We start from the raw sequence: 21,611 nt of genomic DNA, 5'->3' as shown, positions 1-21,611 counted from the left end.
TGTGCATAATATCCTCAGATTATTTTTATTTCTTCAGGATTTTCTGTGATTTCACCTTGTTCTTTTGCTATTCTATTTATTTGATTTTCTTCTCTCTTTTCTTCTTTCTTTTTATTTGATTTTCTATTCTATTTACTTGATTTTGTTCTCTTTTCTTCTTTCTTTCTTATCAGATTAGATAAGAGTTTATCAATTTTATTAGTTTTTCGAAGAATAAACCTTTAGTTTTATATATCATTTATATGGGGACTTTTGGTTTAACTTTATCTATGTCCCTTCTAATCTCCTCTTTTGAGCTTATTTTAGGCTTATTTACTGGCTTTCTAATTTCTTAGAATACATATTCAGTTCATTAACTTTTTTTTTCTATTTTGTTAACATATGTTTGTAAGGATATGATCATTCCTCTAAGAATTGTTTTATCTATATCCCAGAAATTCTGCTATATTGTTTCATCATTATCATTTTCTTTTATATAGTTATTAATTGTTTCTATGATTTATTCTTTGAGTCTCATTATTTAGGATTTCACTGTTAAGTCTACATTTGACTCTACATGTTTTGTTTGTGATCTGTGAACCAATAACTTTTTTATTGAGTTAAAATCTGTAAAGGATGCATTTTTGTACTTCTGCCTTTTTACATTTATTCATAATATTTCTTGTACATGGCCAGTTTTTGTAAAAGTTCCATGTGGGGCTGAGATATATACATATTTTTTGCTGTTCCATTTAGAAGATGCTATGTCATCTTCTAAACCTCAAAATCTCTACTTTTTCCAACAATGCATTCAGTTCCATATTTTCCTTTTTATCTTTCTGTTAAACTTATCCAAAAATAAGACAAATATATTGAAGTCTGTCACTACTGTGTTACTATCTATGTCTTTTTGTGGCTCAGATGTTTCCTTTATATGTTTGGATGCTAAAACATTTGGACTGTCTTAACTTTATTACTGACATTGGTTTGTTTATGGTTCCTTTCAGCACCCTTAGGAGCATTCATCAGCAGAATTCCCTCCAGGCGACTAGGTGGCACATTGAGTAAAGCGCCAGCACTGGAGTCAGGAGGACCTGAGACACTTAACACCCACACAAAAATACTAGCTGTGTAACCTTGGGCAAGTTACTTAACCCCAATTGCCTTCTAAAAGGCAAAAAAAAAAAGAATTCCCTCCTACCACTAAAGCAAGGCCTCCTTCCTCCTCACTCCCCCTCCCCACCCCTTTCAACCCCTCTTTCATTCTTTTCATATATTTCCCTGTAGGCTTCTTTATTTCTGATACCACAAGGGTTACCTTTCCCTCACTGCTAGACATTGATTTGACTGTTGATACACTCTCCTCCTGCTCCCTGTCCCTTTCATTTATCCTCCCATGTTGTAAAGTAATCTCAAAAAAAAATGCTGATTCACCCACAGAGAAGACTTGCCAGGTTCTATTCATAATTCTTTAAGCCTTCCTCTTCACTGCTACCTCTACAAGAATTTCACCTTCAACCGTATCCTTGCATACATTTAGAAAGAAATTTCTTACTGGTCTCTCTACTGTCACTCTGTTGCTGACCTTTCCTGCTATATTTATTCACTCTTCCTGCCTTTCTGGTTTTTTGAGAGATGTCGTGGTCATAAGAAGAAATGTCTACTCCTCCACCTTGATGTTCATGTGTCTGGGAAATTCCCCTCCCCTACCAACTCCTTTTTATGCATTATGTTCCTCCATTAGGAAGTAAGCTCCTCGATAGTAGCAACTATCTTTTCTCCTTGTATTTGTACCTCTAGTGCTCAGCACAGTCCCTGGCACACAGTAAAAATTTAACCGATGTTCCATCTATCTATTTCTCTATTTACATGTAATATGGAAAGAAGGTCAACAGAAGGTGAACATAAAAGCACAGCATGATCAGATTTAAGAAAAGGGTCAATAGTGCTCAATGAACTGAGGTCAGAGAGGAAAGCAGAAGACTTTTTTCTTCTTCTATTGAATAAAAAAGGATAAAAGGAATTAGCTTGCTGCTTGGGGTAGATTGGATAATACTACTACAAAACTAAAGGAAGGAAGGCCTACTCAATACTCATTACGTTTCTATTTTTCTCTACCAAGATGATATTTAGACTGGAAAGGATAGAACAAAAATGGCATGTCAGGAAGGGGTACCCAAGATAACGGAACTTAGAATAAGATCACAGTCAGCAGGCCCAGATGAACTTCATCCCAGAAAACTGAAAGAAGAGACACAATGAAGGCAGAGTCATTGTCAGTGATCTCTCAAGGACTGTAGAGAATGGGAGCAGTGTTGCAGGACTAGAGAAAGGTGAATGAATATTAGCCTTATTTCCCCCCAAAGGGAAGAAAAATGCTATCTGCGAAATATAGGAATGTGAATTCACCTTCCATTTCAGGCCGAATTCTCGAATGTATCATTGGGGGACTAATCGGTGGTAGTAAGCATCCAGAAGCAGCAGCATGACATAATAATAATATCAATATTTCCAGAGCACTTTCAAGTTTGTAAAGCACTTCCATATGATCTCATTTGCACAACAACCCTGGGAGCCAGGTTCTTTCCTATTATTATCCTCATTTTACAAATAAGGAAATTTAGCCGGAGAGAGGGCAGCTAACTTACAGGGTTTTATAAGGAAAGCCTATAATAGAGGAATATGATAAAGATCAATTCGTGGATTTTAGATGAAAAATGCTTAAAGGTTAAAGTGGCATCCACTCTAGTTCTGTAGATAGGTGGTATTGTGTGTAAGAACTCTGGACCTGGAGTAAGGAAGCTCTGAGTTCAGATCCCAACCTAGGCCTAGACACTTTCTAGCTATGTGACCTTGGGCTAGTCACTATAATTACATAAAATTTTCAGCTTCAATTTCCTCATCTATGAAATGGAGGCAATAATAGCACCTATCTCCCAGGGTTGCTGTGAGATCAAATGAAATAATATTTGGGATATACTCAGCACAGTGCCTGGTACATCATAAGTATTTCCTCAAAGCCAGGAAGACCAGGGTCCAAATCCTGATTCAAATACATGAGTGTGTTACCCTGGGAAAGTTAATTAACTTCTTGGTGTTCTAGGCAATTCTATGAAGCTATAAATGACAAATAATGGGTCCATTCCAAAAGACTCATGATGGAAAATGCAATCCACATCCAGAGAAAGAACTATGGAGTCTGAATGTAGCACAAAGCAGACTATTTACTCTTTTTTGTGTGTTTTCTTTCTCATGTTTTTTTTTTCCTTTTGTGCTGATTCTTCTTTCACAATACGACTTATGCACAAATAGGGTTAATATGATTGTACACATGTACATCCTATATCAGACTGCATGCTGTCTTGGGGAGGAGAGGGGAAAAATTTGGAACTCAAAATCTTATAAAAGTGAATGTTGAAAACTATGTTTACATGTAATAGGAAAAAATAAAATACTATTTTATAGCTATAGCTATAGTTATAGACGTATAAACGATGAACCTAGTAGTTACATCTTTAGATGGTCTGGTACCCATTACCATTTACGTAGAGGCAAAAGCAAAGTAGAATGAACTCGGCTAACTATTATGTTCTAATTTCAAAATTAAAATAATTCTAAATAAATGGAAGTGAGATAAGTAGTTAGGGAATGTGATAAAGCTGAAAGGTATATGCTGTTTATTGTGTTGATAAATATTGAATATTTGTACTGTGTGTGGCACATAAAATAAAATCTTCTCAAAGATTAAAAAAAAAATAACAGATAATGGATTCACATTTGCACCGGTAGATGGGGGTCATCTCCCAATGACTCCCAGGTAGTTACCTCAGCCGGGAATTCATTTTATCAGTGAAACCATAGGTTCAGTTCCTATCCCTATCATCATGTGATATTTCTGCTGCAAAAATTTCAAAGTCATCCTATAGCCTAAAATATAAATCCAAAGATTTTGGCATTCAAAGCTCTCCATTATTTGGTTTAAACCTATTATTCGAGCCTTATTTCCATTTTAATAGTCAGAAATGTTAAAGTTGGGGTAATATGCAGATAAATTCTTTTTACCTAATGGATCATTTTTCAATCTTTTCTTTTGGATGCTTGATCTCACTGGCATGGGTACTCCTATCATCAATGAAGATTATAATCTACCCACTGTTCAACCAGAGTAACTCTTCTTCATCAATCCTCCATAAAGAAAAAAAAAATTTCCATCGACTCAAAGTACCATGTTTCCCCAATAATAAGACCTATCCCAAAAATAAGCCCTCCCCTTACTGTGTAAGATTCCTCTAAAATAAGCCCTCCCCCGAAAATAAGCCCTATTGAGATTGCTACTGTAGTGAAGGTGATCCCCTGCACTACACGCTACATTACAGTACCCTCTGTATGCACCTCACCGCCCCCCCCTGAAATGCACGCCGCGCTCCGAGCTGCATCCAATCAGAGCTGCAGCAGTGAGCCCGTCATCCTGTTCTTTATTGAATTCATTATTGAATAAAGGTACATTTTTTTGTTCACATTTACCTGTTTATTAAAATTGCTGTCAATGTTCATTAAAATAAGCCCTCCCCTGAAAATAAGCCCTCTGGTGTTTTTCTGTCCAAAAAATAAGACAGTGTCTTATTATCGGGGAAAGACGGTATAGAGACTTTATTAAGAATGTTTATCCCATTGTTATTGTTATGGAAACCTATATGCCTAAAGCTGATCACATAAGGTACCATCCAACTTAGGTTACCAGTTTACAAGAACATACTTTCAGAGCTTAAATTCTCATTGTTTCATGGTTATCACTGTAAAAAAAGCTAAACCATTTTAAAATCAAGCATAAACAGCTAGATTCCAATTAGTACAAATAATAAATTCTGTGAGGAGAGCACCATGTTTTTAAGCTCATATTCATTGAAACTATAATTACATAAAATATGGCAAATTGTTCCAGCCCAATGGAAATGTGCAATACAGATTGAAATAACACAATCACTTCATGGGATTCATTATTTGTGCTAATCAAGACCTAGGTGAAGTGTTGAATTCTTTTAACAAACACAGGGTAAGAGAAGACTCTATTTTATATGGCAAGTAAGTTCTGAATCACTGAGGGCAGAACATATACTATGAACTGAATGTCCAATAGTTTAGATGGGCTTTACAGTGAGCTTTTCCAAATCATCACTTGGTTCCCCTTGTCATCATTCGTATGCAAACACAAGATGGATGGCTCCTATTCAGTATTAGTCTATGGCCATGAAATGTGATTTTCCCTATGTAAAGCTAACAGGTTCATGTGGGGAAACAAATCCAGGACACTGATTTCATTATCAACACATTCTAATCAACCACGCTAACCAACTCAGACAAGCAGAAAACATCACTCAATGGCAGTACAAGTGAATTAAAATCACATACTGAACCTAGTCTCGACTATGTAAGAAATAAGTTGAACTAACATTGCTTTCCCAGCATCTAAATGGGAAAGTAACAAGATAAATCAGTTGTCATGGTACCTCAGTTAGGGAGGAGTATAATCAATGCTTTCTATTGAATTGATTTAGGTCCAACTCAGCATTCAGGTCAAAGACTACATTACCAACTGAAGGAAATGATTCTCAAAAGGAAATGCTATGCAAGCATTTAATGAAGTTTGGGCTACAGTGGCCCAAGCAATAGAATACTATGGAACAACCCATGGGTACCCAATGACAATGGGTAATCATCTATATTCAACTGCTCCAGCATGAATGAAACATTTGATTCCCGTTGAGAAAAATAGAATTTAATCAAAAAGCAGATCTTTTTCATCCCACGAAGGTAGTCAGATGTGAATATTATGAGGAATGATATGCAGTTATGATAACAGGCATACATTTAAACTTTCTGAGAAGGCTCTATATGAAATCTCCTTTAAGAAGCAAAAGGGTTGTTCTGTAAGATATTAGCGGACTTTGGTAGGAGCATTTGCAATTGAAGAAAAATGCGGTTTGGAATTCTCTTAATAAGTACTCTGAATTGGGTTTTAAAAAACTGAATATTGGTAAGAGTTATCTAGGGCAGCTAAGTGTTGTTGCAGTAGAAAAAGTGCTGAGCCTAGAGTGGGGAAGACTCATCTTTGTGAGTTCAAATCAGCTTGGAGTCAGAACAATATGGCAAAACATCTATTCCTAATGGTAGCTAGAGAAAGTGGCTAATATCAGGACTAGCTGGTAACCATGGAACTACTAAATTCCTTACATGGACATGGGGCATAAACCACCTAACACAGCCAGTCCTGAAATTTACTGGTGTAACAGAGGATTATTCAGTGAGAGCCAAACCCTTAGGAACTCTGCCTGATGTAATCTCCATGTAGACTTGAGAATATGTGCAGATATTCAATGACTATTTCCTCTGCTTACTATGTGAAGAAAGGGCCTCTTGGCTTCTTCTGAGCAAGAATGGAGAATGCATATAAAAGATTACCAGTGGGGGCAATTTAAGTCTCTTTCCTGCCTGGCTATATTTGTTTAAGTGAGGAAGCATGGAATGGCATAAGCCTCCCAGTGAGGAAAGAGAATGAGTGCCAGTGGATTCTTCTCCCTATCTAAGTTGATATGAAGCCACAAGGACAATGGTCCCAACATTGCTTACATCTCTGTCTTTCCTACCCTATGTGAAAGAATGTTGGAAATAGAACAGACTGGGCTGGGACCTCATGCGCCTCAAAAAGGAGAGTCACCAGATGTCAGAAGCTGGAGTTGAAGCCAGAGATTGTGGCCAGTCAAGCCTGGTCTACCTGCATAGCCCTGAAGGGCAATTGAGACCCACGTCAGCAGTGAGTTGACCTTATAACCAAGATGCTAGTTCCCACAAGCAAGGGAGGGCCTCTGTCCATTAGCTATGCTGCATGAGGAAGTGAACTTCATGGGACAAATTCTTTAATTTTGAGCCCACTCTCCCCCAGGATTGAATTAGTATGAGGTAGTGGTGAAGACATTCATACTACTATTTTTTACTATGTCTTCTCGGTACATCTACATTTGTGAAAACTAATTGATGTCAATTGACTAACAGATATGATTGATGTTGGAGAGAAACCATCACAATGATGGCTTGAGTTGACAACATTAGAGAGACACAATTCAATAGTCATACTCCCAGAAGCCTGAGGAAGAGATGTAGCCAGCCTCACTTCAGGGATCCAACTCAGCACTGTGAGCTACAATGGTGAATCTGAAGAATAGGCTATGATTCAGATTTAGGACACAACATACACACATTTACGTATAAGACCTACACTGTTACAGTGAAGAATTAGTTCACATTTCTTTGGGAACAAAAGGGAAAGAGGCATTCACTCAGGGCCAACTACACACACTTTTAGGGGCTCATTTTATGGATGGGCTGCACTCAGCCAACATTGTCTAGCATTTGGTTTTACCTTAAGTTGCTTGTCCTATAGAGCAACTTCTCTGCATTTTAGCACAGGTATCTAGATCACTGGGAAGGACTGGGGATATTGTTGTGGAGGTAATGTGAATTGCCAAAAATAATGGAAGAGAATCGTTAACAGCAGGTGTTTTTGTCCTCTAGATGAATTGGTCACATTCTATACTTTGTCTTTCCTTGGGGCAATGTAGTAACTTGTGAGTTTCCCACCAACTTGATTCACAGCTGATATTCCCACTCCACAGCAAAGTTGATCCATCCCTCCCAGACCAAATGTTCTCGAAAATCTCTTTTGCTGTAATTTGGCAAAACACCATTCCTACCTGTGACTTTGAGTTCTGTCGTGCGCCGGATCAGTTTTCCTTCGTACTTGAGTTCACAAGTGTAATTTCCTCCATCTTCCTCTTGAACCTCCTGGATGAGAAGAGCATTGCCCTTCTGTATAATTACGCTCCTCCACATTTTGGGCTTGCATTCCTGCAGGGAAAACAGTTGCCAGTAAGGAGACATTCAGGTCGCCAAGTCCAACATCAACCATTTGACAGTTTTCTTTGTTTTTATAGCTATTTTTTTTGGCGTTCAAAATACACATCTAAGACAATTAGACAGCATAATAAACCAGTGGGTATTGTACATGACTCGGATAATTTCCATGTCGAAGATAAAATATATTTTGAAGACCTTACCCCATAAGCAAGAGGCTTCTGGAAGGCAAGCTGCATAAACAAACAACAAGGGGGGGAGGGGGCTAGGAAAGAGAGGTATGGCATAATGAACAGCTGAATATTCATGACCAGAATGTCCCAGCACTTTTGGTCTGGCAGTGCTGCTTCCTAGGAGACTGAAAAGGGTGTTCACTTAGCCATGTACTTGATGTTGAGGGAGGTACAGTCATCATTAAACATTCATATAGACATCGAAGCTGGCAAAGTACTCTGCAATCATTTATTCATGGTCCATCCCAACACCTCTGCAAGGGAGGCCATTGCCAAAAGCCCTATTTCAGAAAGGCCCTAAAATCAGTCTCAGAGACTCTCATAGATTTCTTTTCTCCAGAGGCAGCTGGGTAAAGGAAGGACACAGTGCTATCGTGAAAGCACAAAGAAATTAGAGGGCAGTAACATGAGTGGAAGGGGACTAAAGCTTCTGGCGCCACATCTATCAGTGGCCAATAGCTCTGGGAGGCAGAGGAAATCTTGTCACCAGGCTATGATGGCTCAATTCTTTCAGTGTACAGGGAGTCATTTTCCCATTATTGTGCATTTAAGCAGAGGGGGAAGAAGGTGAGATGTAGCCTGCTAGGCCTGGATGTTTGGCTCAGGGTTCTTAGACCTTTGCCCATCCTCCCTCTAGAGGCTACCTACAATGGGTCTACAGTTGTTTAATATTCACATGGCTTCTGGGGACCATTACTACTCAAATACCATTGAGATACCCTCCATCATGGTCAATGAGTGTCAAGTGAAAGCAGACAGAGAAAAAGAATCCCTAAGGCAAATTAATTGGTCATCGCATCATTAAGGAAAAGGCCTAGAGATAAGTCCTTGAATAGGGGCCTTGTTAACTATCTCCCTCCTTTATCATGCCACGTAGCTTACTGTCCATCTACCTCTCCAAGCAATGAAATGGTACCAAAGTGACATGGTATAGTGGTTAGAGAGCTGGCCTTGAAGCCAGAAAACCCTGGGTTCAAGTCTCATCTCTAAAACATATTAGCTGTGTAACCCCGGGCAATTCTCTGAGACTTCTTAAAAGTTGGTGAGAAAGTGTCAACCTGCACTGGTTTAAGGAATTTTCTCCTCTGGGAGTCCCTTCTACAAGTGAAATCACAAGTCTAGTCCCCAGCTATCTCCCTTCCAAGGCCTAAGCTCTGGGTGTGTTGATACTGATGTGACCTAAGAGACTGAGGCACCCTACTGATGTCTTCTCCCACTGCAACACAGTTTGTGCTTCTACATCAGTCAGGCTTTTGACAATGAAAATGGCACTTCGGTTTGAGGATAATGTTTAAGAGTGATGCTTCCTTTATATCTAGGTCAACAACCAGCCTACAATGTTAGGGAGTAAATAAAAATAATACCACCTAGGAATTCTAGATATAACCCCTTCCCTGCCCAAGGTTGTGATGACAGTGCTGGGGACTATATTTAGAAAAAACAGAGAAGAGTTTGTCTGAAATTATATGTGTCTTGGGGGACTTGTCACCTTTAGGAGACTTGTAGTAAGCTAAACCTTGGGCTGTATGGTTGCTGAGGTGGACACACACACACACACACATGCACCATCTGGCTGGCAAACTCACTATATAATAACAATCCACAAATATACTAACTTCTGATTCCTGACCCTGATCAGCTCAGATTTCCAAAGAAACATTCTGATGGTGGTTAAACCAAAATATGGCCCCCTTGGGCATTTGGGGGCAGGGAGGAAAATGAAAACCAAGCTTCTATGCTTTAAAACGTTTTGGGGGTGGGGCAGATTCAATGGAAAACAAACTGGGAGTCCCTCCTTCTGTTCCTTTTCATCTCCCTTGGTCCCTTTGGTCTGCCCCACCAAAGCACTTAACACTGCCCAGGAAGCCCACATCAGGATTATTTTGTTTGGCTCTAGGCTCCATGTTTCAGGGAGGATGAAGAAATTCTGAAGGGCTGTGTGTGTGTGTGTATAGGGAGAAGACAAGGAACTGGAGAATCTGATCATTGTTATCACATATCTGAAGAGCTGTTCTGTTAAAAAAAAAAAGGATCAGACTTGTCCTAGGTAAGCAGAACCAGTAGCAAAGCTAGTAGCATTGGCTGGGAGTTAGAAGGGGGCAGAACTGTCCAACAAGGGAATTGCTTACCTCTTGAAATAGTGAGTTCCTTGTCACTAGAATTCTTCGTGAAGGGACTGGCTTACTATTTGTTGGGGGTGTTGCAGAAGGTTGGACTCAAGTGCACCTAAATTTTCTTCCTGCTTTTCAAAAATTCTATGATGATTAGTATGAATAGGGACTGACCTGTGATTTCACTGATGTAGGGAATTTCAGATGAGGAAACTCCATTCAACAATGCAGGCAGGGGGCAGCTAGGTGGTAGAATGGATAGAGCATGGTCCCTGGCAGCAGGAGGACCTCAGTTCAAATATGACCTCAAACACTTACTACCTGTGTGACCCTGGGCCAGTCACTTAACCCTGATTGCCTCCCCCAAAAGCATGTAGCCAGGCACCTTTTCTGAAACCAAGAGATTTCCCTGGAGTATCAAAAGCTTAAGCAACAATAGCCAGTACATATCAGAGGTAGGACTGAATTCAAGTCTTTCTGGCATCAAGGCTGGTCCTCTATCCTCTATGCCATATTCTTTCTTGTGATTATTAGTATTATACTGTAAGCCTCTATTTTCTTAATCAATTCCTTCCAATAACTTCAGGAGTTAAGTAGAGCCAATTCACCCAATTTTGTAAATGAGGAAACTGAGGCATGGTTTTCAGCCAAATGGCTAAGACAATGCAGTGCCGTGATCTGCCTCCCAGTCCAGAGTTCTCTCTCAGAGACTGTCTCTCCCCAAGATGTGAGATGTCATGTATAAGCTGTCCTTTTTGGCTAGTGCCAGCCCAGGCATGAATACTGCCCACCTGGCAGTTGTGTGTGTCCCTCCCACACCCCCCACCCTACCACTGCCCTACTACAAAATGATTCCATGAGGTTAGAAATTGTGCTTTGGTCCAGGTGTCCTTTTCTTATAGGACTGGCTACAACATCCTCCTCTTCTATTCTTCACGAAGCCAGTCTAGTATCTCAATGCTAGTGGACAGGCCAAGCCTCACCGCTAGGGAGATGTTTTCCACTGTTCATATTTTAGGACAGATATGGCTCATGAAGGTTGGAATCAGACTGAATATTGGTCCAGTCTTTGGTTAAGCAGTGAATTATTCTGTGTCTCTGAATGTCACTGTTCATATCTAATCCTGGGCTGGCCATAAGTGGAGGGCTCATTGTTCACATATGTTTAGGGCCTTTGGATTAAAGCATCAACAATTCTTCCTAAAAGAAGACACATATATCACAGTATTATTATACTTTAAATAGAATTAATTTTTCTGCTTGGTCCTGGAGAGAATATAGCCCTCATAGTATTGGGATTTAGGACTTGGGAATATTTTTATTGGGGGGCTAAGGGGGAAAGAGAGGAACAGAATATTAGAAAGGTGGCAGAATACAGACAAGGGGTGATACACATGCTAACATGGCCAATGTGTCAATCTGTTTCCTCAATTGTATTCCTTTGAGTGTAGGAGTGGTAGTTGTATGATGTGATGCTGATTCTATGTCACTCCCTTACTCAAACTCCAATGGCTCCCTTGCCTCCTCTTGGATAAAATATAAATGCCTCAATTTATCTTTCAACATATTTCACAAGCTGGCCCTGACCACCTTCTACATTCTGCACTTTGTGGTATAGCATTTTAAAGTTACTTTTATGTGACATCTTGGTCTCTGTGCGTCCTCACTTCTAGCGCAGAGTCCCTCTATATTTTTTTAAGCAATCGGGGTTAAGTAACTTGCTCAAGGTTACACAGCTAGTTCTTTCTGGGTGTGGTGCTAAGTATCTGAGCCTGGGATTCGATATCCAGGTCATCCCGACACTGGAGCCAGTGCTCATATTCGTTGTGCTACCTGGCTGCCCCTGTCCCTCTCTTTCTTCAAGATGAACTCAAGGGCCACCTGCTCGATAAAGTCTCTCCCAATTAACCCCATAGCTAGTGCTATCCCTCCCAATTGATACTGTATTTATTCTGCACCTACTTGTTCCTGTTGTCACACTTAGAATAGAAACTCCTTGGGAGTGGGGATTGTTTCAGCCTTTGTTTTTTGTTTTTCCTGTGCTTAGCATACAGGAAGTGCTTAATAAATGATGGCTGAATGATTCTGAAACCTTAAAAGGCTTTACAATCATTTTTGTTTTAACATGATGATGATTGATCATAGCAGAATAAGAAATCACAAGTAAGGCAGATAGGAAGAAAAACAGGTGAAAACAGCATGGCAGAAGAAAAAATATGAAAGAGTATCCAGCAGAAGGGGTGCCAACCTACAGAGAGATTGGGTAGGATGACCACTAAGAAAGGGCCACTGGATTTCAGAATTAAGAAATCACTGGTCAGGGCGGCTAGGTGGCACAGTGAATAGAGCACTGGCCCTAGAGTCAGGAGGACCTCAGTTCAAATCTGGCCTAAGACACTTAACACTTACTAGCCATGTGACCTTGGGTAAGTCACTTATCCCCAACTGCCCCTATGAAAAAAGCAAAAAAAAAAAGAGAGAGAAACTGGTAACCTTCAAGAGAGCAGCTTGAGCTGAGTGCTAGAACTAGAAGCCATACCAGATTGCGCAGGCTCCAAGAAATGAGTAGGAGGTGAGACAATGGAGGCAAGTAAGGAATGTAGATCATGTTTCTAGTAACTTTAATGGCCACTCTGTTTGGATTAGGGGTTCCCTAATTAAACTACTATTTTTTTTTTGCTTTTTGGACGGCAATTGGGGTTAAGTGACTTGCCCAAGGTCACACGGCTATGTTTTGTGTTAAGTGTCCAAGGCCGGTTCTGAACCCAGGTCCTCCTGACTTCAGGGCTGGTGCTCTATTCACTGCACCACCTAGCCACCCCAAATTTCTTACTATTTAAACCTTGTACCACTGTTTAATTCCCTGATAATTTTATCGTACACATCAACTATAGGAAATTATCTTTGAAGGTAGATTTAGGGTTGATATAAGGAAAATCTTCCTACCAATTAGAGCCATCAAAAGTAGAATTGGTTACCTTATGTTGGCAGCCAGTTATGTATCATTGGAGCTCTTCAAGCAAAGGATGGAAGGCCATTTGTCAAGTGTGTTGTGGATGGGCCAAGCTAAATGTCGAGGGAGGGCCCCTGAAATTCTCAATCTTCTGATTCTGAATTTCTCTGAAACTCTATGAATCTTCAATCTAATACATGTGACTTGGTGCCCCCTCTGGCCCTGACATATCTGGGAACCATCTCCACTAGCTGGAGATAAGTGGGGGATGTATGGCTTCTCTTACTGCCCCTCCCCATTCAAACAAAGAGGAGGTATCAGGTGTTAACCATGACATTACCATGGAAAATGGCTAGCTGAGGACATCTCGTGATAGGCTGTAGCCAATGCCCTCTTTCTCTTTTTTTCAGTCCCTCCAGACAACTACTCATTCTCACTCCTAAGCACACTAATTCCTCCAGATCCAGGAAGATTAATTAGCAGAGTCCAAATGGAGTCTCTTTGTTTCAGAAATAATAATGCCAAGTCCTTTAACGTTTCCTCACGTGACCAAAAATTTGCTTTTGTGAACTGATCTTTTTTGTTGAACAATATGCTTTTCTTTTGAGCATGAGAGGTTGGTGCTAGAAGACATATTTTAATCTTTAAAAGCATAAATGCTAGAAACTTAGAAAAAATATTGAGAAGATTAATTACTTAAGTATTTCTTGTTAAAATTTAATGTGACCATCAACTTGTGCTATACAGTTATACCCTCCACATCATGGGGGTTAGGGGCATAGCGTTCCCACGATCTGGAAAATCTGTGTCAAATTTTTGGGCCCTCCTTTGATGCCAAAGAAAAAGTCTAATTTTTTTTTTCATTCTTGTCACAAACTTGAACTTTTTACTTATTTTGACTTTAAAAAAGAAAGTGTGTGTATTTATGGTATTAAAAGATAAAATATGTTATTATACAATATTATATATATATATATATATTTTATGCATTTCTGGGGTTCTAAACTTTTTTCTGTGTCATCTGTCGGTCTTCATGCATCATCTGTGGCTTCTGTAAAACTTTCCAAAAGATCCCATTTAATTTCTTATGCCAACCTGCAATATATCAAAACCATAATGGGGAAAGTAGCGATATGGAATAGCAATATTTTCTAGTCAGTTTCTGACCCTTTTAAAAACTTTTAACTGTTGTTCAGTGATTGAATGGATTGCATCTGTAATCCCAGCCTTAAAACAAGCTAAAGAACAAGGTTCTGATGTGGCCATGACAGTTTTGACGTGATCCCACAAGAAAAAGTCTAATGGCAGCAGATGCAGTAACCAAGGTGGGTCAAACAAAGATGCCCTCCTCAACTGACTTGCCAGACTGAGAAATTTTTCATCCAGAAACAGATACACATGCAATGAATAATGACAGGGTGTCCTATCTCATTAAAATTAAAAGAAAAAAATATTCAATATTCATAAAACTAAACAAGAATAAAATAAATTTAAATAATTAAACTTTCAAATGATGCTTTTGCAAGCTTGTAGCATTTACACTTCTTAAGCGATTAGTACTCGAAATTGCCCAAAGACTTTAGGGACACCCTGTATGCCTTTCTTCCCTTCCTCACTCATTCTAGTTGCGTAGAGGAATACAAGATTCTGCTGATTTTTGCTTTCTTCCTGTTTTCCCTAGGGTTGAGTAGCAAATGAGAGACTTGGCCTGGCTCTTTTCATATTCTTTCTCTTTCTGTCTTTCTGTCTCTGCTAGGAACTGGAGACTGCATGTGTTCTCAGGCTCAGGCATGCTCCAATGAGCTGAGGAAAAGTAGTCATCTACTAATAATTGGGCAGTTAATAGGCTTAGGATTATTAAGAATTCCAAATTTCCATATAATTTATGTGCTGGTGAACCCCAGTAAATACATGTCTCTCTAGAGGAAAATTTCCTTGTGACCTGAGGGGTTCAGCTTAGCAGGTCCATCATGACCAATGACACTAAGGATGTCCTGATCTCTAACTGTTTTTGGGGTACAGCAGATTCAATGGCTGGTAGAAATTGGGATGTCTCCCTTTGTCTAACTGGCTACATAGTGAGTCCTCGGAATGAGGCTTAACTGTATCGATATTAAAAAAAAAAACACTCTCTAGCAACAGGCCCCATGCTTGAGACTGATTTCCACTGTAAATACCATCTACATATATGGTGGACCTACTAAGTACAGGAACATGTACTGGGCTTTGAGGAGTATACAAAAACATAAAAAGTAGCTAATGATAATAGCTAACATTTCTATAGTGCATTAAGATTTGTAAAACATTGTACATAGGATTTAATTTGATCTTTCTGACCATCCTGTGAGGTAAGGCAGCTAGATGGCTCAGTGGATAGAACATTGGGCCTGGAGTCAGGTAGACCAGAGTTCAAATCTAGCCTCAGACACTTTTACTAGTTGTGTGACCTAGGCAAGGCACTTAATTGCCTTAATCCACTGGAGTATCGTTGCCAAGAAAACCTCATGGACAGTATTGCTGCGCTGTGGCTCACAGGATTAGACACTGAACAAGAACTACAACAAAAATATTATTATTATCCCCATTTTACAGAAAGGCAAACTGAGAAAATAAAGTGAATGGTTAAGAATGAGGCATAGTGATCAAGGATTTAAAAGTCTAGAATAAGGGAAGCTAGGTGGCACAGTGACTAGAGCACTGGCCCTGGAGTAGGAGGACCTGAGTTCAAATCCAGCCTCAGACACTTAACACTTACTGGCCGTGTGACCTTGGGCAAGTCACTTAACCCCAAGTTCCCTCCAAAAAGCAAAAAAAAAAAGTCTAGTATACAAAGTAAAGCAAATATGTAAGTAAAGAAAATACAAAGAGAAAAAAGATACAATGTTTTAAGGTATTCGATGAAAATTACAAGTTAATCTCATTTCATCCTCAACTCTTATCAGATGGGGGCCATTACTATCCCTTAGAGATGAAGAACCTAAGACTGTTTCCTCATCTGAAAGAAGTGAGTAGCTAAAGTTTAGGCAAACTACTGAGTGACTGAATAAGACCCCAAGCTCAGGCCCACTAACTCCACTGTTCCTGACCACCATCCTACCCACTCCAAAGCTACGCAGCTCATTTTCCTGCCAAGAAAATGAAACCCGAGGCTGGAAACTTTCCAGTGGCTTAAGAGAAGGCCCCAAATGAGGCTTGGTTTCTATTTTAGGGTAACAACCACAGTTAGCAATGGTGCAATTTTGAGTTAGCAATTTTTCCTAGTGACCACCCTGGGAAGTAAATAGCGTAGGAATTGATGTACCCATTTTTCAGATGAGGAAACAGGCTCAGAGAGATAAAGAGACTCATCTAAGCTCCCAGGGGTAATAATAAGTGACACATCTTCAACTCGAACCCGGCCTAGGTGGTTTGCCTTCTCGGCCATGTGTCCTACTAAAATGTCTCTCAAAATTGCCGACTCCCAAGTTCCTAAGTCTAACAGTAGCCATGCTTTGCTGTGAGAGCATATCCACACTGTGTGGCATGTGGGGCCATAAGGTCTCACCAAACCACATTTTCCTTTTTAAAAAAGGCAAGATGGAGGAGAGCAAAAAGGGAACGTTTTCTATGCAAATAGCAAGTTCACCTGGAATATTAGCTTCCACTTAAATGACTTGTCCCCCTCTACTGATTCATATGTCTGGCCATAGCCACTACAACTCACTTTTCCTAATGGAATGGTGTACTCCTGGACAGAGCTGACCGTGAGCCACCAAATACAGAAATTAATTGGTAAGAAGCATATTGAGACAAAGGAGAGAATAGCACACTCATTGGCAACACATGGTGGGGTAGGGGTGGGGTGGGGGGATTTCTGAAAGGCACCTCGGGTACCGGATGACTTCTCTACCAGAGTCAGATGGCCCTGAAACTTTGCCAACAGCTCCCAGGCCAACAGGAAGGCAGGCAGATCTGCCTGAATTCCCATTCATTCTTGCATTTTCTCTGAAACCTTCCTCACTGCTTCTGCTTAATGCACAATTATCTCACTTGTCGTCATGGAATGCTTTCCTTTTCTAGTACCAAGGAATGGTGGCTCCTATCCATGGGGGAAAAGCTGATCTAGCTCTGTCATTCGCCTCCAACATTACTTTGCTGACCTTCAATATGCCCTCTGGGAACTTGTAACCCCTTGGGAGAGAACTGTCCTAGAAGGAATTAGGCTGATTCTGTGTGATGTGCTAGCCTGGGAACGGTTAACCTAGGAAGTGCTAGCCTAGGAGTAATCTTGCTCAGAGAGGCAGCATGGAAATGAGGAAAGAGCACTGTCTCTGGAATCAGAGGATCTGGGTTCGAACCTTGGCTCTGAGGATTACTATCTGTAATGGGCAGCACAGAGGAATGGATCCCATGGTTGTTGTTTCCAACCTTTCATGACCCTATTTGGGGTTTTCTTGGCAAAGATACTAGAATGGTTTGCCATTTCCTTCTCTACCTCATTTTGCAGATGAAGAAACTGAGAAAAACACGGTAAAGTGACTTGCCCAGGGTCACACAGCTAGTAAGTGTCAGAGGTCAAATTTCAACTCACAAAGATGAGTCTTCCTGATTCCCAGCCAAGTGCTTTATGTGAAATGATTAGAGAATAGGGTTCAGACTAAGAAAGCCCTGGGTTCATGTCCTGCCTCTGATTAGCTAAGTGACAAGTCAATTAACCTCTCAATGTTCAAGGCATCTCTCTAACACTAGAAAGTGCAGACTAGATGTTAACTTGCATTGGAGAACCCTAGGCCTCAGTTTCCTTTTCTGTAAAATGAGAAGATTGATATATATGGCCTTTAAATTTCCTTTGAGATCTATGACCACATACATGACTTTGGGCAAGTCTCTTGGGACCTCAGTTTCCGCCTCTGTAAATAAGGGTATTGTACTTAATGGACTCTCAAGTCCCCACTTGGGATCCTCTTATCTATGAACTCATGAGTCAGTGTTCAAGGCAGAAAGGGCTGATGGGAATTCAAGAAGAGGAGATTTCTCACCAAGGAACATTGGTTATGTTAGAGAAGGGCTGGAGAGTAGTGTGTGGGGGGGAAAGGGAAAGAAATGGAACTTAAGCAGAAATCTCACAGGCTCTATTCTTGATAAGCTTGCCAAACTGGACCAATTAGCAGGCATTCATAAAGTACCTACTATGTGTGAGCATCATGCTAGGCAATGGGAGTACAAAGAAAAAAGCATGCCCAAGCATCAAGAGAAGGTATGTGAGGGCGTGGATTGGCTTTGCCGTGCCCCAGACCCTGGCTTGATCCACTGGATAAGAAGTTAGTTATTCAAGAACAAAACCAATTTTCCATGAAGGAATCCATTCTGGTACAGAGGTGGGAGGTGGCACAGTGGTAAAATCATTGACCGAGGAACTCAAAGAACTGGTTTGAAACCCAGCTCTGCTATTAACTCTCTTGACCTCAGGCAAGTCACACGTGCTCAAACGCTCACACACACACACTCACAAACACTCACACACACTCATACACACTGAGGTTATTTAGGCTGGCAAATCTTCCCACCTAAAGAATCCACCCCATGTAATTAAGTCCAGCCTTTTTGGCATTTACTGGCTACTGAAACATGAATCTAGAGTGATTCCAATGAAAGGCCTTCAGTATCTCCCAGAGGCCAGGTAGGAAAGGGGAACCAATTGCTACACCCATGGAAATCGAAATACATTTTGGGATAGTCTGAACTGTTAGGAAGTTTTCTTTGGACCCATTGCTCCTAGGTCAGCTTTCTAGAGCCAAAGAGAACAAGTGGCCAATCACTCTTCAGGTGACAACCCTTCACATACTTGACCTGCCTAAAGCCCAGCTTTGACCATGTCACAGTGCTCCCAACCCCACTTACCTTCACCACCTCAACAAACTTCAGTAGATCCTTATCACTTGCAGGATCAAACAGAAAATCCTCTTGTTTTTAAAAGACCTTCCTGACCCAGTTGCTTCCTAGCTGTCCAGTCTTCTTTCATTGTTGTTGTTGTTTTTGGAGGGGAGAAGGCAGGGCAGTTGGGGTTAAGTGACTTGCCCAAGGTCACACAATTAGTGTCAAATGTCTGAGGTTGGATTTGAACTCAGGTCCTCCTGAGTCCAGGGCAGGTGCTCTATTCACTGTGCTACCTAACTGCCCCCTGTCCAGTCTTCTTATACCTAATTCCCACATACCCTATGTTCCAGTAACGCTGGCCTCTGCTGTCCTTTGAACATGATACTCCAAGTCCTGATTCCAAGCATTTTCACCCTGTGCTTGATTCCTGGAACTCTCTCCCTCCTCATCTCCACCTCCTTGATTTCCTGGCTTCCCTCAAGTCTCAGCCAGAGTTCCAGTTTCTACAAGGAGCCTTTCCCAATTTGAATCCTAGCACCTTCCCTCTGAGATGATCCCCAATTTATTCAGTATATATTTGGTTCGTAAATAGTTGTTTTCATGTTGCCTGTCTCATTAGACATTAGATTATGAGCTCCTTGAGGGCAAGGACTGTCTTTTGCCCTTCTTTGCATCTCCAGAGTATGGTGCTTGGCTCTTAAGAAATTCTTACTGACTGATCGGTTCTTTGTAATCGCTGCTTCTCATTGTACATCTACCCTAACCACACCTTTAATCATACATTTTAGAGTTGCCCTAAAAATTGAAATCAAATTCACTAGTTTGTGGTTTGACACTGCCATGCTCCTCCATTTTTAAAAATAAAAACTGGGGTATTTGCCGTCCTTTAATCCTGTGGTATCTCTTCTTTTCTATTATTTTCAAAGACAGTGGCAGCTATCCAGCAAAATGGGTAGAGTGCTAGACTTGTATTCAGGAAGGTCTGAGTTTGAATCCTTCCACAGACACTTTCTAGTTGTGTGACCCTGGACAAGTCACTTACCTTTTCTTAGCATCAGTTTCTTAACAATAAAATGGGGATAACAACCCCCCCCCACACACACATATACATATACAGCTGCTGCAAGACCCACCCTAATCTCTTTGAATAATATATTTCATTCCAAAGTCAGAACCCTGGGCCCCATCACATCAAGCCTCCATGACACATATCAGGTCAATTTTGCATTCTTATGTCAGGATCTCTAGTTACCCATAGTGGCTTGTTACTCATACTTTATGAATCAATGTAAAACATCTGTGACTGTAGATTTTATTACTGGTTTCATTCTTGAATCTTGTCTCCTATGAACTTCTGGGTGTCTTAATTCTTCTGCAGTGTAGCTATTCTCTATGATATTTAGATTGGTGGATACACATAAGTTGTTTTCTACTTTTCCCTTCCTTTTTAAATCAATACCTTTTTGATTAGATTTACAAGACACTCGGCAAATACATTCTCTTAGGAGGTATAATCTACTCCTGGCCAACAGTCTTATTATTCCTGTATTTTAAGCTGAGGACCAGAAATCCAAATCCTTTTTTCAGATACCATCGTCTTAACTAGATTTTTCATTTATGAAATCTTACTCTCTCTTCTGAATCCCTTTCCTTGGATTGGTAGCAAAGATGAAAATGCTACTTTTGCCCAGAGGGTCTCGGGTTCCTTGCACCACTCTTCCTAATCCCCAGTAAGGCCTGGAGTAGTCCTTCTGCTAGCATCGTTTAGGTCTGGTGAGTAATCAGCAGTCAGCAGGCTTAACTAGGCTAGGAAGGTTTCCTATGGTATCATTGACACCTGCACTCACAACAGTAGACCTCATTCACAGCAGCCTCTAAGCAGCCACCAAGAAAACTAGTCGAACCCAATGTGTCCTTGTCTATGGCCTTGCACAGATGGCTCAGATTACCCACCCACTTTAATGATGATGGGAAGGCTCCAGGGCACCACTCATGTAAGACACACTGAAACCATGGTCTTTGCCGGGTGTGGAACCTGGAATAAGAGAGGATGGGTGACAGACCCTGCCAATTCAAATATGCCTACAAAAGTGCCTTGGATAGGAAGCTGAACCAGTAAGGAGTAGGGATGTTCATTCCTATTATCAATCAATCATTCAATCAAGAAGCATTTATCAAGCACCAGGTGTTGTCATTTGCTCTTTGTTCTCAAAGAGGATCATGACATCAGGAAGCTGATGCCATGACTCACAAGTGAATTGGATTTAAGTGAGGCAGGGCTGTGCAAAGTTACCAGCCTCACTCTCTCCTCAGGAGCCATCTGGGTCCAGTGACCAGATGTGAATTAGTATGAATGGAGATGCCCCCCACGGGCCAAATGGAGGAGAAAAGTACAGTGGAAAGAGGCCTAGATATGGAGTCAGGGGTCTTGGGTTTGACTAAGTCAGTTTATTAACTTAAGAAGACCGACCAAAGTTAATTACTATGTGTCTTTCAGCAAGTCATTTAGCATTGAAAGACCACAGGTTCCATGTCCCCTTCCATCTGCAGTTCTATGAATCTTTTGTTATT

At 40.6% G+C, this 21,611-nt stretch overlaps 1 protein-coding gene across 1 annotated transcript in view; it reads right to left on the bottom strand.

Moving 5' to 3' along the window:
- IL1RAPL2 (interleukin 1 receptor accessory protein like 2) overlaps positions 1-21,611 on the bottom strand; it is a 447,749-nt gene that overhangs the window by 387,244 nt on the left and 38,894 nt on the right. The window contains exon 4 of the mRNA XM_069107492.1: positions 7,728-7,881. Coding sequence (XP_068963593.1) covers positions 7,728-7,881 — 154 coding nt within the window. The remainder of the gene's footprint in view (positions 1-7,727; positions 7,882-21,611) is intronic.

The sequence above is a fragment of the Petaurus breviceps genome, unplaced genomic scaffold, assembly GCF_028583685.1.
Source record: "Petaurus breviceps papuanus isolate PSGF00001 unplaced genomic scaffold, PetGlider_PUasm1.0 90133, whole genome shotgun sequence".
NCBI classification, from domain to species: Eukaryota; Metazoa; Chordata; class Mammalia; order Diprotodontia; family Petauridae; genus Petaurus; species Petaurus breviceps.
Note: the sequence above shows the minus strand (reverse complement) of the source record. Positions and strands in the feature narration are given on the sequence as shown.